The sequence below is a fragment of the Sturnira hondurensis genome, unplaced genomic scaffold, assembly GCF_014824575.4.
Source record: "Sturnira hondurensis isolate 20B ecotype Veracruz unplaced genomic scaffold, ASM1482457v3 Scaffold0007208, whole genome shotgun sequence".
NCBI lineage: Eukaryota > Metazoa > Chordata > Mammalia > Chiroptera > Phyllostomidae > Sturnira > Sturnira hondurensis.
The window spans coordinates 4,480,071-4,497,570 of NW_028079839.1; the positions used below are offsets into that span (position 1 = coordinate 4,480,071).

Genomic DNA, 17,500 nt, shown 5'->3' on the forward strand with positions numbered 1-17,500 from the left:
ATGGCCACAGGGTTTGGGGCATCCAGAAGCCCCCGTCTCAGAGCACCTGCTGCCCCCAGACGGAACCGGCCCGGTGGCGGCCCCACTGTGAGCAGACACCCCATGCCCTGTTACTAACCTTGGGTAACCTTTCGGGATCGCCCGGATGTCTCGGGATCACCTTCTGCAACCTCTGGAAACCGTAATCTATGGTCGGCTCGTTAAGGGCTGTAACAGGACACAGACATGGAGGTCAGGTTAGTGACGATCAGGCCATCGACACGCGCTCACTGCACGCTCACGGAGAGACACGCAGCCCTCCGTCCCCGATGCTCAAGGAGCCAGGCACCTGGGCGCTCCTTCTGTTTTAAGGAACGGAGATTCCCCCCTTTCTTTGGCACGTAAAAGCCACGATTATTTCTAATCTATAATTAGACTGGGAGAGAGTCAAAGGGTGACTCCATATATTGTGGAAATGGCCGGGGCCCTGGGAAGCTGCAGGTCTCGGGGCTGCAGACAGCAATCACCGCCGTCACGACCACTGTCCACACGGCGAGGTGCCTCCCACGCCGGCCGGGGATTTACGGGGAACTGGCAATTATGACATATGCCGGGCTATTGCCGGCTTCAGATTTATCCCTGTGGCCCTCTTCTGCCTAGCGTACTGCCGGAGCCGCCAGGCAGGAGGAGTACTCACTCTTGCCGGGCTTTAATAATCTGTGAATGGCTGACTACAAACTGATGTAGGGCGCTATCATTCCACCAGCCTGGCGAAATTGCCGGCCACAAATAGTAATTAATCTTTTTATCCCTCAAATTGTAATTTTGACTATGAACTGTGCGCGGCCATAAATCAGCCGCGCGCGCTGTGTACAGTGCATGAATCACGGCCGGGACTCCGGCCGGCTGCACGGGCCGTGTTTAACAAGCTTTATAAGGAGCTATGGGGCTTTATTATGGCTCTGCCCGAGTCCAACAAAAGCGGAGCCCGCAGGCCCGCGGACGCGGGTGAAGATGGAAATACTGATTAGAGTGCATTACTTCTCAGTGTAGATACACTTTTCCGTGGAGTCACGCCACGATGCACGGCGCGGCCTGAATCAGGGAGTTCTCTGAGACTAATAAGACCTGCCGCCGTCCTTGCGTCGCACGGCCCGCCGCTGGGGCCATCGCTCGTTAGTCGGCGCGTAATTTGACGATTAACACAGCGCCGCTCGGCGGGTCTGCAGGCCCGCTGCACAGAGGCTCGGGCGGGAGGACGAAGGTGAGCGGCCGCCTTTGAGAGCGCTTCCTGAAATAATTGGTCGCCGTCATCCCCGAGCACGCGGGCGGCCGGCGGGTGCCCACACCCACGGCGGGTGTCGGAAGCGCCGCCGGAAGACGCCGCGCGCACTCAATAACGGGCCGAAAGCTGAGGACCGCGATATGATTTGACATTCCATCATCCATCCCGGAGACAAAGGTCCGCGCAGGAATGTGAAGTAAGACATTTTCTTGTTAATAAAGCATTGATCCGGCATATTGATTTTACATGACATGGCTTCGGCTGCGATCTCGCCCTCTTTCCTCTTTGCAAATACTGAAGCTCTTCCAAATGCCTCGGCACTCGTGACATGGTACAATTTCTAACTCTCTGTGATGTAAATTCTCTGTGTGTAAAACCAGTTCATAATCAAACCATTAATCATCAGAAGCTGTCAGCACTGACTCGGGGGACAATTTGTCATGTCTCTGCCTGGGCCGGGACAGGGGTGTCAGGCCCGAGCGTGGCTCGGGCAGCAGGGCAGATGGGCCGCCCCCAGCAACGGGGCCCGGGAAGGACGAGATAAAGTATTAGGTTTCCTGACTAGGACACCAACACGGCGGCCCACTGTGCGTCCCCACGCGTCAGGGTCTCTTCTCCCTCCCAGCTAACCACCGTGACTGCTTGACTTAATGAATCGGCCTGATGAAAGGTAGTCAGAAAGATAGATGGGCAGCCGCTATTGATCTCATGCAAACGCCCCTGACAGGTGATCGGCGCGTTAATGCGAGCTCTCAGAAGCTTTATGACTTGTAATAGCCACACACTCTCGTTCTGGCAGAGATTCTCCCGTGTTTCAGTTCAACCGGCACTCTGCTCCCAGGACCAGAAATACGTGAGGGCAGTGTCGCCAGGAGGCCACCTCTCGCCGCCTGCTTTGGCCCCGGGAGTGCTTGCATCCCAAACCCGCTGCCCAGAGCTGGCCAGCGAGCTGGGCCCCGCGAGGGTCTAGGGGGTGCTGCCCGGGAGATGACGTCCTTGAGCCCAGGAGGTCTCCACCACGCCTGGTGGGGGTGGGGAGGCCGCTGGAGCAGCCTGACATTCCAGTGGGGGCTTGGCTACCGGAAGCCCAGGAATTTACATGCAAGAGTTAGAAGCAACTGCCCTGGTCCTGAAGCTACAGCTGGGTCTTGTGTTCCCGGCTCAGGGCAGGTTTTGCTCACTGGGGGCAGGGGGACTCCCTTTGCCTCTGTGCCTCCCAGGGCAGCCCGCCTCGGCAGAGGCCGGGGACCACCTTCTGAGCGCCACCCCGCACAGAACCCACCACCCCCCGCCCCGGAAGATGCAGACCAGCCGAGGCTTGGCTGGCAGATTCTACGACGGGAGGAGAGAAGCCTCAGAGCCCTCGCGCGTCTCGTAAATCCTCGGCGCGTCGAGTTTACAAGGCGAGGCCCAGCCGGCCAGGGCCGGGCTCCGGCACGTCCAGTCACCGAGCACCGAGCCAGGCCAATCAATACCACTTTCCTGTTTTAGAACTGGGTAATTATGAGGGGGAGAGATTGCCTGACCTTTCACCTGCACTGCATTACTTTGCTGATATTAAGATAAATTGCCTGATTTTGGGTAAACATATGCTGCAATTCAGACTGTCAGCACTGGTTTGCTCAGGGATAATTTGTATTGATCTCCCCGCTTCTTCCCAATTCTGCTTACCGACCTCGTGGATAATTAGAGAAGGGGCCCTGGGTGAGCGAGGGGCGGGGACGAGGGAGAAACAGGAAGAAGAATAAAGCGGATTTGTTTTATGTTAATATTCGGAGGTCCTCGCACCGCTCCCGCGGCCGCCCGCATCAGGGAAGCCGTAAATTAATATGCTCTGCTCCTGAGCCGTTTATTCCGGGGGGGCATTGAGCAGCTCAGTCTGCGCGTGTGTCACTGGGGCTAAATGACTCCACACCCTGCCTTAAACACAGTAAGAACAAATGTTATTTTTCTGCGGGAGGAGGAAAAAAAAAACAATAACCAGCCATTTCTCAACATGTATGATCAGCGTTCAACTTTCACCAAGGATGAGTTTTATAACACCTCGCCTCTGCCCCCACCCCCACAGTAATTAGCGCCTGGGATTTGCTCTGAATTCAAGTCTCGAGAACAGGAGCCGCTGCGTACGGAAGAGAACCTGTGCCTAAAATTGTATCGTTTAAGATGTGTCAGATGATAAGGCTGTTGTATCAAAAGTCATAAAACAACGCTCCCCTGTGAAATATCTCTTTATTAACCGTGCCATAAGATATTAACATTCCTCATTTGGTGGAGGGCCTTTTATCTGTTTCAAATACATTATTCGTCCTTTTAGAGATAAACTGTATTAATATCCATTTGAGTGGGCTACCGCGGCCTAATGCATAGTAATTTCTGTTGGAGAGCTTTTATTTTAGAATGAGGAAATTACACAGCGATAAAACCCGAATGAATCAGAAGCTCCAAGAGCCAGGAATCACAGCCCATTCCAAATGGGGCAGGCAACCGGGCAGCCTGCGGAAGGCCAGGCGGCCGCCATCACCTGCCGGCCAGCACCCAGTGCGGGTCCACTGACACGGCCCGACACGGCCACGGACCCAGTGGTTCCTGGACGCCGCACACGCCTGCGGCTCGAGAAGGGGACACGTCTCCACATGTTCGAGTGTACTGAGTCCACCATGCCACTCTGCATGCATTAAAGAAGCAGTGTTCCAAATATGTAAGCCAGGCCCGTGTGCTGGGGGATTAATCATACCACGATTGATAAAATTTTAACGGTCCGTGATGTCAGTTCAGGTTGGGACCGCCGCAGCTAATGTGGCGGCGGAAGCAGCGCCCGCCCCACGCGGCAGCTGTGGCTGGCGGCCTGCTGCTCAGAGACGCACTGGCAGCCTGGAGTCCAGAACGCCGTTTCCGGTGACATTATAGTTTTAGTTTTCGTTTTGATGGCTTAACCTTCCCTGTCAGTCAGCCCTGCCCTGCAGTCCGAGTTAATCTCATACTCCACAATGTGTATAATTGTTTTATTAGACTCGAATAGCAAGTCCATGAACACAGGGACCTAATGTGATTAAGTCAGGGGACATGTTCGGAACCTCCGGGTTGCTCACGCAGAAACGAGGTTTCAGACTGGAAAGCGCGTGTTTGGGGCCGGCGGGTGTTTTCTACAAAGAACCGCTTTCTGGGCAGGGAAATGGCCACCAGAATCGCCTTAAACCCAGTGCACTCACTGGCATTTGTTAAGCAGCTACTGCATGCCGGGGCTCCCTCATAGAAGCCCCGCCCCCCCCCAGGGCATCGGGGCATCTGGGAGCGGCAGCCCCCAGCCCAGCACCTGCTTTGATGGCTGCACCCACCCAGGGCGCTGGGTCGCCCATCCCCACCCCTGTCTCCAGGGCGCCTTCCCAGCAATGGGGCCGGGACCAGGGGAGGCAGGAGGGGGGGAGGTGGCCAAGCTGAATTGAGATGGTCACCTCCGACCACCCCTGGCCGGGCGGCCTGCAGAGCAGCCCACCAGCCCTCAGCCACAGCTCTGTCCTTGCAGCAGCGACGGGAGACACACAAGCCAGGGGGGCACTGGCAGGTGGGACCCATGCTCCCGGCGTTGCCCTGCCCTGGCCCGAGCCGCGGCCGGGCCCAGCAGAGAGCTCTGAGGGGACGTTTTCAGCTCAGCACAGATTCCCCTTCCGCCCGAAAGCCTGACTCCCACCATCAAAACAGGAAGACATTCATTTGCTGCGTCCCAGCTGCTGGTCGCCGCTGTTAAAACCAGTTCCCGTTTCATTTCAGTAATGATCATCTTCCTGTAACTTCCCAATCACGCATTTGTCATGAGGCAGTCATTTTCTAGCTACAAACAGACCCTCCTAACGAGGCCGTTTTTCACATTAGCGGCATAACTACATAATCGGAACATCTGCAGGCCCTTTTCCCAGGGACGAGGACGCACGTCGATCTCTGCGATGGGGACGGTTAAGTAAGATCCAGTGTGTTTTACGGACCGGGCACCCAGGCCCTGCCCGAGCAGCCTGCGAGCCTTCCATGGGCCTGAATGAACACAGGTTGTAATGTGTAAAAATTAAATAAAGTAAAATTAAATTGCTCAATACAAAGACATCCCTCTAGAGGGTGTTAGTGATTTCAGTGACAAAGTGCTATTTGCTGACAAGTAGTTTACACATTAACCAGCTGAATCCGAGGGGGAAAAATGCCAATAGCAATTATATCACCTTGAGGTTATTAAATGTCCCACTGATAAGTAACTAGGTGAACTTGACCAGGTGATAAAGACCGCTGTGAGCAAATGATTGCGCGGTGAAGAATGTTTCTCTGTCCCGCTGTTTTCTCCAGATAGCTTTTCTTTCAAAAATGACTGTATACAAAGTTGCATTGAAAATGTGTGGCCACCGAAGACAAGACGGGTGCTCGGCTCGCCCCCCGACACCGCGCCCCCACCAGCGCCCCCGACCGCTCCGCCGCACGGGCCTCGCACCGAGCCTGCGAGGGCCTGGTTTTTCCTCCCTTTTTTAGGCTTTAAAATGATGCTAAGTTCTCCACTTTATCATCAACTGTCTCCTCCAAGTGCATTTCATCTATAAGAAATTCAGATGCTCGGGAAATTAAAATTTCAAAGATCTGCTGTGAAAAAAAATCAATGGGGAGAGATCAATGCTCATAGAAATTTCATGAACTTTGAACTGATCCGGGCATGATGATGAGAGCCGCCTGGAGTTTCAGGCGGCTGACGGCCCCGCGCACGGAGAGGCTGCAGCCCGAGCAGCCGAGAGGAGGGCCGTGCTGTAGATGGGTCTTTGCTTTCATATTTTGTCAGACAAAAAAAATTAATTTTTAGTCCATTTCAGTAACAAGCAAAAACGGGGGGGGGGGAATCTGCCTTCCTGGCACAGCCTGTAACACCCCCACTCCTTAAGGACGCCTAATGCGTTTGCGCATTAACGCGGCCACAAGATGGAATCGGTTCCCTTTGCAGCCGATTGCAGGTGCAAATTAATATTGTAAAATGAAGATCGATACATGGACAGGGCCAAATCAATAGTGGCTAAATTATTGCTGCATTTTCCTCCTCATTCAAGATGAGTTGTGTTTTCCTCTCAAAGTCAATACTTTGCAGCTTTTCTCATTAATTTCTCAATAAATTTGGCAATGAATTTCAATCACAGAACTCGGCGGGGTGAGCCCGGCACTGGGGCACGCATGGGGACACAAAGGCCACGCAACTCTGCGTCGCGCACAAGGAGGCGCTGTCCCCAGCGGCCAGCCTGGCTCCCCGGCCAGGCCCAGGGTGGCTGGCCACCCCTAGAAACAGACTGGAAGTCTTGGGGTCCCCCTTCTTCGACACCAAGCTTCTAACCCTAGGCTGTCTTCATCAGGATGACAAGGCTTTTCCAGCACGCCGGTGTGGGGCGGCTCACCCGCCAGAGGTCGGCCCGGCCTCTCACTGTGGTTACCCCCCGAAGCCCCTCCAACCCACTAATAACCAAAGGGCACTTCCGGTAACCAAGATATCTAAGGATGGGGAGCGCCCTGCTTGACTCCTAATTGGAAACCAGGGACCCCTCACTTGCACAGGGAGCACTTCTCTGTTCACACACTCAGCCCAACCAGCCGTGGGCACAGGACTGGCTGCCACTCTCCCAGGCCTGGCAGTGGATGGCGGCCTTGTGACGTGACACCCAAAGGCAGCAAAGGGGATGGCTCCTGGTCCTTGTCACCAAAACAGTACCCGTGCTGATGCAGCTGTGTTGCAGCCGAATACTTCTGTTTACATACCTCCAAGAATGTCCGAGGTTACGGCCTACACAGTCCCACGGAACAGCATCTACCAGGCCCTGCCCAGCCGCTGAGGGACCCTAAGGCGCAGGGCACAGGGTGGCTTTCTGCCCCTGGGGACACACTCCCCACAGTGGTGGCAGTGGTAGCCCTGAGGTAGGGATGTGGACTGGCCACCCCAGAACCCCGGCATCCCCTTCCCCCCAAGGCTGTTCTCTCTGAGGACAGACGGGCTGTGGACCAAGGGAAGGGGAAACCAGAGAAGAAATCAGGGCCAGGCATGGCAGGCGGGCCCTTTCTCTAAGGAACAGTCAAGTGTCCAGTGTCACTGACCATCTTAGAGACGCTGAGGGGAGGGGACTTAAACCCAGTGGGCAATATTCTGCAGAGAACCGTCAGGCAACAGATTTGCACGCTTTGCTCCAGCATAACAATTTCAGCTCAAAAGTGAGCTGGCAAATGAGCTCCACACACACACCCTCCCCAACCCACTGACCCTGCCACAGAAAGGCCCACCCGCGTGTCTCAAAGCCGGCCAGCCCCCACGGTGCGCTTCCCAGGCCATCCATTCACTTGCTCAGGGATCCACCCTCCTCCTTGACAGTGGGGCCGACCCTCTGCGCCATGGCACTTGCCCTACTCAGTGTAGGGCACACAGTAGGTGCACAAAATAATGAGTCATGACTGGGGGCTTCCAAAAGTACAGGTAGAAACGGTAAAGGTAGAATGACCATTTTGATTGTGAGAAAGCCAAAGGGAACGTAATGTTTCTCGTACGTGCCCCCCAAAATGTGTTCACAGATGTGCCGGAGCGGCGTGATTCCTCTCCCCACCCGGATGGCTGGACTGCAGAGCAGGGTGTGTCCTGGAATGGAAGGCTGCACTACCCAACACAGGACAGGCTCTGGGGCACTTGCTGCTCTGGGGGAGCCTTGAAACCCTCATGAAGGACCACAGAGTGTAAGGACCATCCGGGAGAGCCTGCGGCCTCGGCCTCGAGGCAGGAAGTGGATTTGCGTTGCCTGGGGCCGGGGAGGGGCGCGATGGGGGTAGGGGGACTGCTAGTGGGCGCAGAGCGCCTCCTTGTGTGAGGACATGTTCTCAGCGTGCATTAATGGCTGCACGACTCTGTGGACACCCTGAAAACCACCTGAGCACACACCTGGAGGGGTGAACTTTTTGCTCTGTGAATGTCAGCTGAAGGAAAAACGCTTTACGTGGGAGGACGCGCTCTAATTGGGACTAGCACCAATTGGGGGCTGCTCCACCTGTGCCGAGGTCTGAATGCCCAGCCGGCATTTGTGTAAGCTCCGAGGGCACACAGGCACAGGTGAGGCAGACCCGCGCAGGGCAGGGGCAGTGGAGGGAACGGGCCTCCTCGTGTCCACGCCACGTGTAACGTGGCTTCCCAGCACCACTGCCCGTTCAGTCTCCACAAAGCCGCGTCCACCACCGGCTTCCCATGCCACGTGAAGGGAAGGGCTGCTCTCAGATGGAGCCTTTAAAGCGTCGCCAGGAAAAATGCCAACACTGGACTCCCCGACACGCATGCCAGGAGCCTGGGATCTGGGTCACGTGTCCCATGTATGACAGCCCCATTTTCGCACAGGGCCCCGAAATCCCAGCCTGTGGGGGCATCAGAAGGCTCTGGCTGCACCCACACTCCCTTCCCGCCACCCCCACCAGCAGCCCCACCTGCACCTGACCTGCTGGGCTCCCCGACTTGTCCCCACACCCCCGGCGACTTGCAGGGGTGCAGCCTGCACAGCTGCCTGTGCACACCATCCATCCAGGGACCCTCCCGAAAACCCCACGGTGCCTCAGTTGCCCCGCTCCCCCAACAACTTCACACCATTCACGACTATTTTGTTAACTCTTCTCCCCCAGCTTCGTTCCCAGGAGACTTTGTGTCAGCTGGGTTGTGCTTGACATGGGGCCACCCCTGGGGCCACTTGCAGCCCCAGGCCACCGGGCTCTGGGCGAGGACACACCCCTTTCCCTGGCCCGGAACCACTGCAGAGGGCCGTCCCACCCGGAGCACCTAGACAGCCCCTCCTTCTCTGGGTCACCTGTGGTGCCCAGCCGCACCCCTGGCCTAGGCAGCCTCAGGTAGACACTGGACTCCGGGAATTGTGGGTAAATCCCCAATGACGCTGACTGTGAACTTGGATACCACATTGGCTGTACGGATAGATTCTGGTTGTTACTTCCTGGGCACAAACGAGAAAAGTGACCCAGCCAGTCATGGCTCCTGGGGCAGTGAGGGCAAGAGGCAGGGGCATGGGGGTGACAGCTCGGTCCGAGTCCAGGCCCAGGCAGCCTGGGGTGCTGGCACCGCGGCCACCGAAGGTGAGCATGTGAGTCCCTCACAGAAGCAGACAGCCCCTCACACATGCGTAGCTCACCTCCGAGGTATTGAAACAAGTCAGTTTTGTGAAGTGACCTCCACTTTACCTGCCCACTAGCACACACGGCACACCTGCAGTGTGGGGCACACTGCAGCCCAAGGCCCAGAATGACACGAAGCGGACACTAGGCCACTCCTGTCGTGACCGCCTGTCAGCCACAGGAATGGAGCGGAGCCACCCCGCCTGGTGCGGCTGCCTGCTCGCCAGCCGGCACCGATGGCCCCCAGGCTACGTGGTTCTGTGCCCTGGCCATGAGGAAAACACGGAGCTGGTCATCGAACCCGGGGGCAGGGACACGGGGTGAGGATCGCAGCCAGTGCCTGTGCAGATTACCAGCTCCAGGCATGTGGGTTCAGGAGACCGAGAAGAGGGGGCACACAGGCCACCCGCCCCTCCGTCCTGGGGCCACAGCAGGACCACCCAAGGGTCTGGGCGGGGGTCTCCTCCTGGGAGAAAAGGGGGTGAAACGATGGAAGAGGCACCTGCCAGGGTCCCCCACACCAAACCACCTGGCGCCCTGACCTCCCGTCCTCACTGGCTGGCTGATGCCGGGGCGGGGGTGCCTATCGGGCCCGCTTGCCTGGCGTGTGGGCAGACACAGGACAGCAGTGTCCAGGAGGGAGGAGGGAGCCCAGCCCACCACCAGCAGCACCTAAAGAATGTTCCCCGGAGACGGCCCGGCCAGTGGGAGCCGAGGCCTGCGCTGTGGCCGTCCAGAGGGAAACCAGAGGCGCCTGCGGCGAGCCTCGCACAGCGAGTGCACTAGGGCCCGTGGAACCGGGCCACGCCACGAGCCCATCCACGGCACATGACCCCTGTGCACGTCACAAGCAGTCTGTGTCCCTAACAGCCTCCCGTGTGTTGTTTCACCGAAACGCCATTCTCAGCGAGTCAGGATGTTGCATGTTCCGTAGCTGATTCAAAGGGTGACTTCTTGACGTACTTCTGCTCGGCCTGAGCTTTGGGGTGTCTGCCTCGGCTGGGAGAAAATGCGCCCGAAGGGTCCGGGGACCTCCCAAAAGCCAAGGTTTCAGAGGCGAGCACGAGCCCCCCCAACTCAGGGGCACGCCCCCCATCCACTGCCAACTGCTGTCGATGTCCAGCCACATGTCCAGTCCGACGAAGCTGGTGGAGAAGCTGTGCTCTGCTTGGTGACCGCGGTCGGCCAGGAGGGAACACCCGTGACGCTTCGCTCTCGTGGCCGTACTTAGAAGGCCACAGAGCCGTCTGCCGCCTCCTCTCGTCTGCAGGGCCGCGTGCTTCAGTGGGAAGACGTCTGTGACACGGGGACCCGACTGACGTGTCCCCGGGTCCTCATGGGCAAGCGCACGGGCATCCCGCCACAGCGACCTGTGCTGTCCGTGTTCACCCCTTGTTCTCTCTGCGCTTTACCTGCCTCTTAGGTCCATCACCGTCACTTGGTTGGGCTTTTAAGTGGTGGCTGGTTCGACATCGTCCGCCACCCTGCCACCCCCAGGGCCCTCCCACGCGGGTCTCAGAAGCACGGGGCGCACCTGACCAACCAGAAACTCAAAACCCACTCTCCACACCTGCCCACCCTCTGGGCCTCTGCTCCCTGAGCCCCCGGGGCCTGGGTGGTGGGGCAGCGAGGCAGGCCCCTGCCCTCCCCGGGGCCCAGCCGCAGAGGGCCAGGCCCGGCCTCCTCCCCACTGCTGTGTCCCCAGAGTGCCAACTAAAACCCAATGACCCTTTTGTCCTTTGGGGAAGATGAATGGTCTCCTCGCAGCCACGTTTTGTCAGGTTTGGTGCCAGAGAGTCGATACCTTCACCTTGACACGGAAAGTGTGTGATTTATCCGCCGGCGGCCCCTCCTGGGTGAGTGCGGCCCAGAAGGGGCGCAGATCGGGGCGCGGGGGGCAGACTTTGGTCACAGCCCCTTGGAAAACAACCAAAGCCCCTCCAATGACAGACAAATGTGTCTTGTTAGCGGCCGCCCAAAAGCACTTGACTTGTACTAATAACAGAAAGGCCATGCTGGTCACCGAGGGTCCAAAGACGAAGCACCCTGTCACCAGCCTGGTTGGGAAATTAGCAAATAATGTTCTTTTCCTTGATAAATGGGTGACAGGTCCCTCTCACCAATCATTTTTAACATTTTGATGCGTGCCTGCGATCCCACTGGAGGAGCAGAAAAGTTTACTGGCCTCAATTTTCAGATGATGAATGGAACTCTCTAAACGTGCGATTTCTGTATGAGGTATAGTTCATTTTAAGCAATTCTAGTAAATGGGTGTCACTGATTAGGACAAATCGTCTACTTGTGCAATAGCACAAACGGTGTGTCTCATTCCCCGGGCCTCCGCCGACACAGGAAGCAAGGGGACAGCAGTGGCCCCAGAGCCCCGCAGCCCCGCTCTGCGGGGGGACACGCCGACATGCTGGCACACCCAGCGCCCACACGGCAGGCAGGCAGGTTCGCCCACGGTCGCCCGGCTCACTGCTGATGCTCAGGTGGACGCGCTCCCCTCCTCTGTGGCCCCGGGGACGGCCACCTCCAGGCCCACACACCGTCCCAGGCGACAGGGAGGGTTCGCCCTCTGCCCCCAACATGGGGAAAAATAACACCCGTAAAGTCAGGGGCTGTGCTGGGAGGGAGGGCCGTGATGTCACGGTCTGCAGTATCTGGGTCACTGTCCCAGCCCCCCGATTCTGGACAGGGCTAGAGCGGGCCTGGCCCAGGCTACCCTACCACGAAATCAGCCTCCTATAAAAGCCAGGGGGTCTGCGCCCCAGCAGACCAAGGACTCCCACCGACACCCGCAGCTGGTGAGCGGGGGCAGAGATTCCGGTGTGGTTGCAGGGAGGGCTGGTTCTCACGGACAGGATGCCCACAAGTGGCCTATGAAGCTGGCTGGAGGCGCCCCAGACTGGAGGACCCATGATCAAAACAGTCGTCTCTGCGGCGTGTCCGAGAGGTGGGCAGGCACACCTGGTGGAGGTCGTGTAGGGGACCCGGCATGGGTCCGGCAGCCAGCGAGCCAGCACAACCTTCGGGAGTCAGCGAGGCACCTTCGCTGGGCGGGTGCTGGCCATCTGCTGGCCCGGGAGCCAGCCAGTTGTGCCCACGGGGTCAAGGGCGCAGCCGACCCTGCAGCAGGCCACCGAGCTGTTGACAGACTCACTTCTCAACGCACACAGGGTCTGTGAAGCACTTCAGAAACACGAGAGCCTTTCCAGGGCTGAGCTGAAATGCGGGTTCAAGGGTGGGAGCCCACCAACTTGCAGGGTGTGTGCCATGCACTGGGAAACCCACTCGCGGTGGCCGGGACCCCCTGAGGACAGGCAGGCTCCCTCCCTTGACATGTGGCCCAGTGAAGGCACAATCTGACTATTTTATAAAAATCAGAAAACATAAATACTGTATCAGAAAGAATACAAACTGTTAGCAATTACGGGTTGAGTAATGATTTCATGTGCTTGAAATGGAATGCGTGTCTTTGTGCAGAAAATAATCACTTTTCCGTCCCTGTCCAGGAAATGAATGGCAGGCCTGACACCGGGCCCACACCCAGCAGACCAGCTGTGCCAGGCTGCCCGCGCCTGGTCGCCGTCAGCAGCCACGTCTTCCTCAGTGACCAGCTCCAGGCTGGGGCGGGCAGCAGGGCGACCCCGGTCATTCGTGAGAATGTCCTTAATTGAAGAACAGCAATCTCCACAATGCGGGGGTGGGGGGGGTGGGGGGGGGCACCGAACGTCAGGGTAGCAGGGGTCAGGAGCACAAGGAAGCCTGGTGTCCCGGAAACGACGTTGGAACAGATGCCGCCACTGAGCCTCACTCCTCTGGTGTGATGGGAACCCGTTTGGCCAGACGGGCTTCCGGGCCACACTCTCTTGTGCAAGAGCCTCACACGTGTCTGTGAAGGTACCTTTTGCTCTAACGTGATTTCAACGAGAAGCAGACAAATTCCAATTTGTCTTAATCCAATGACACTGCGACGCTTCTATTCTAATTACAAAATAATTTCTTTTATTGCTCTTAACAATTGGCTGTGTTTCTCCTGTTGAAATTCTGACCGTGAAACGCTTCAATCTGCCCAGTCACCACACGTTTCTCAGGTAAGCTATTCCGGGACCACGTTAATTATTATTAAACAAGCAAATGATACACTATTAGACAAATATTAAAACGAGCATTGCACTCAGGTATTAATTTGCACTACTCACTTTTAAATGCAGCAAATATCTCATTAATTTAATTTTAGGTGCCCAGCGTTTATATTGCATTTTACAGTCGAGAAGGCAATTTACTATTAACTGGCAATTACATACAGAGTGATTGTTAATTCTGCGCCTAAGTGCCAGCCGCTTGGAAATTGTTCTCCCTCTCTAGTTTCTGACCTTCTTACAACAGGGTGAGGCACGCTGGGAATTCGAAGGACTAGTATGGAGAAGCCGGACATGTCATCTGCGGCTCGTTCTTTTAATTCACCGTGCTAATCAACACTGCTCCTGCTTCCCAAGGTGATTGCGTCTTTATCTCGGCAGCAGGCAGAGGGGCCTGGACCGATGGGCTCGGCCCGACTCCCCTCCCCAGGGCCGGGCCCACGCCCACTCGGCGTGGGCGAACCGGGGGCCTCAGGGCCTGAAAACTCTGGTGTTTCTCAGATCCCTGTAAACAGATCACTTGGGCCTTTTCCCCCCGGCGGGTGGGACCCCTCCTCCGGGCACAGCCTCATTATCCCCAGGCTGGCTGCTGGCGGGAAGGTTCACGTGAGGGTGTCCCCGCAGCCCCCCGGTGGGGGACCCTGATGGGAGCCAGATGCCCAGGGGACGGGCCCTGCCCGCAGGGGCCGAGCCCCGAGTCCCGCCGGCAGAAGGGCAGGCTCGGCTTTCAGGGCCAGCGCAATTCCCAGTGATTGCTTCATTGTCCCCACCCATTTGAGGGCTCTGTGAATCAGACAGAAGCTTCCAGGTCAGACAGGTTATGACCCCACCTTTCCCCTGCTCCCTGAGAGTGTAGGGCCCCGTATCCCTTACACGGCGTTTGAAATGTATATTCCCGTTAATGATTGGGGTGGGGGAGGCCATAAATTAGCCTCCTGCTGGCCAAGGCCCTGCGCACTGAATGGCTTCATTGAAGGCCCTTCGTGGGAGAGCTCCTGGCGGAGAAAAGCCCAAAGCCCCAGGCGGCCAGGCCCTGAGCCTCTGGCCTAAGCCCAGTCCACTCGGAGTGGTGGCTGCTGAAACTGACTCAGAGCTCCTCGAGGGGAGGGGGTGAAACACCCGACACCCCAGGAGGAGGTGGCTGGTCAAGGCGGTGTTCGCCCAGCTGGAGGGCGGGAGGGCCTCGGGAAGGGCCCCAGAGCTGCCCCAACACCCGCCCCTCACACCAGCCCCGGGGCAGGCCCTCGCCACGGGACACTCACCGGCCAGCGCTCCTCCCCAGCTTGTCCTCCAAAGGGACCTTTGTTCAGGTTGCTCAGCCCAGGGCCCTGCTCTCCCTGCCAGGACCAGGACCCTCCGTGGTCAGCAGGCAGGGAGAGGACGAGGGCCGGACCTTCCTGCCATCACATTTCTTCTCAGAGTCACCACCGCCACCAATGGCCAGCCCGTCTCCCCACCAAAAAGCCCACATGTGCAAGAGATCTCGATGCCAAGCCTGGTTGCCAAAAGGACCCACTGAGGCCCCGTGGGGAGTTCGACCACAAGAGCCCGACTGTCTGATGGGAACAAGTGGCCTCGTCACACGTGTCCCTGCAGAGCAGGCTGGTCCTCCCACTCAGACACACGCCAGGACCCGAGTATCATGTGGAAGACAGCTCCTGAGTGGGCAGTGAACATCCCTTCCTTCGACCGACCTGGGACCCTGACAGAGGCTGTGCCTTGGAAACCACCCACGGGAGGTACCACTTACTGAGTGCCCACCGTGGGCAGGACACGACCCCTGCCTTCTCCCTGACCCTCACACACCCCCAGGTGCGGCAGAGCAGCAGCGGCGCCCAACGATCGGAGCACGGGCACCAGGTCCCCTGGCCGACGCCGGGCAGAGCAGGTCAGGACATCCATGGCCTCTACGGCCTGAAGTCCATGGGCCAGAAACCCAGGGACACGTGGCCCCGGGGCCAGCAGTCCCTGAGAAGGGGCCTGCCGAGCACAAGTGGGTTGCAGCGCACGGGCCCCGAGCAGAGGTGCCAAGGGAGGCCCACCGCCCCGGTGGCACCTGGACGTCCATCCCCAGGGGCACACACAGCACGGCCACCTGCTAGAGGGTGCCTGCACGGCCTGCACGGTGCCCAAGTCCACGACCCATCTGCCTTCACGGTTTTCATCCACGCCCAGCCTCGAGCACGGGACAAGCTGCCCCCTCTGTCTCTGGGTCTGATCAGGAGGCCGAGAGCGCACGGAGCCCGGGGGGGGGGGCCTGCACGTGCACCCAGAGCTTTGCCACTCACACGTGTCCTGGGTTCTCTGGTGGTTTTGGGTCCCTGGGGGAAAGCAGCCCCTGGAACTCCCCACACACCTTCACCATATGGAGGGGTGCTGAGTGGCAGAACGAAAAGGTGGCCTCCCCCATGAAGGACCCCTGGTGTCACTGGCAGCCCAGCCTGGCCCTGGGGTGACCCCGGGTCTGCTGGGAGAACTCACACTCGGCATTTCACACACATTCAGTCCTTCCCTACGAGGGGGCAGGCAACGAACCTCCACGCTCCAAAGTGGAAGGGACCTGCCCAGGTGTCACCTGCCGGCTGGATAGAGGACAGCCTTACGTCCCTACAGTGGGACAAACCTGCTCTGGGGCATCCTGCAGCTGGTGACGGAGGGCCACCGAGGCCCGCCCTCCGCCCTGGATGCTCACACATCGAGGCCACAGCTCTTCAAGGACAAGCCCCCCCATGTCACCCCAGGGGGCACAGCCGCTGCTGACCGCCATCACACACGACTTCCCAGACACTAGTGTTTGCTCTTTCCGGGACAGGCACCGAAGTCCTAACATGCCTTACGTCTGTCTATTTATGGCATCTCTCAATGGTGAGCTCAGAGGAATGCCATCAACCAAGCACGCTTGCAAAGGCTTTGCCTAAGACAACTTTCTGATAACAAATGTGTGACTTCAGAGGCAACCTTTCTGATGATTCCACTTTGTCCCAGACCCTCGCAGAAACAGCGGTGGAGCGTGGGGTGCGAGACCCAGGCCTGGAGCACAGACCTGGCCTGAGCTGGAGGCTCCTCATTAACAGGGCGTGTGACCTGGGGCACACAGCAGAACCCCTGAATCTCACTTTGTGCAAGTGAGCGATAGTGACGTCACGGGGGAGCCGCCCAGAGGGCCTCCAGCCCAAGCCAGGCACTTGGGCAGCCACCCGGTGGGGGCTGGGGTGACTTGTGATTGACAACCCCACGGCCTCGAGTTACAGATGAGGAAGCCAGCCCGTGGGCCCAGGGCCTCACCACAGAGCCCAAGTGCACGGCCCGAAGGGGTCGGCCGCCGCTTTGCCCCGAAAGTTGAAAACGGGAACTCACCAGTGTAGACAAACCGCCCGGGAGCACCTTTACAGAACTGCTTGGACTTGTAGGACAAGGTGACTTCCACGACGCCAGGAATGTGCCTCGGCGGGGTCTGGACTCGGATGGCGTGGGGAGTTATCAGCTACAAAAACCACACAGTGAGCAGGCTTTCGGCAACACTGGCCCCGAGAGGCGGGCCCTTGCCAGTTGGACGTAATTACCAAAATGAGCCAAATTGGGCCATCGTCTCGGAACACCCCCCCCTCGCTGTCACCCCAAGATGCAGGGCCCAGTGCTCTTTAAGGAAAATATCTGCAAACGATCCCGGGTTTTAGTTTGCAGGAAAGGCCACAGGGCATCATTCATATGAAAATTGCCACCATATGTCCCCTCAAACCTGCTCCCAGTAACGCGAGCACTAATTGTTCCAGTGTATGCAGGGACCTCCTACGGCAGGTTTGAACCCCCCGCGGGGGGGGGCGCTCTGTACCCACCCACGGGAGACCGTCAGGTGAGGGGGGACTCTGCACGAGGGCGCCTTGTGTGCATGCACCAGTGGCAGCCGTCAGGCGGCCCGAGCAGCCACACCGGG

The 17,500-nt window shown here is 58.2% G+C and overlaps 1 protein-coding gene across 12 annotated transcripts in view; it reads right to left on the reverse strand.

The window, feature by feature from the left end:
• EBF3 (EBF transcription factor 3) overlaps nucleotides 1-17,500 on the reverse strand; it is a 108,139-nt gene that overhangs the window by 11,407 nt on the left and 79,232 nt on the right. For all 12 annotated transcript variants that reach the window (XM_037051219.1, XM_037051223.1, XM_037051222.1 and 9 more), the window contains exons 10-11: nucleotides 16,924-17,050; nucleotides 119-207 (exon numbers count right to left, since the gene is read on the reverse strand). In XM_037051219.1, the coding sequence (XP_036907114.1) occupies nucleotides 119-207; nucleotides 16,924-17,050 (216 nt within the window). The remainder of the gene's footprint in view (nucleotides 1-118; nucleotides 208-16,923; nucleotides 17,051-17,500) is intronic.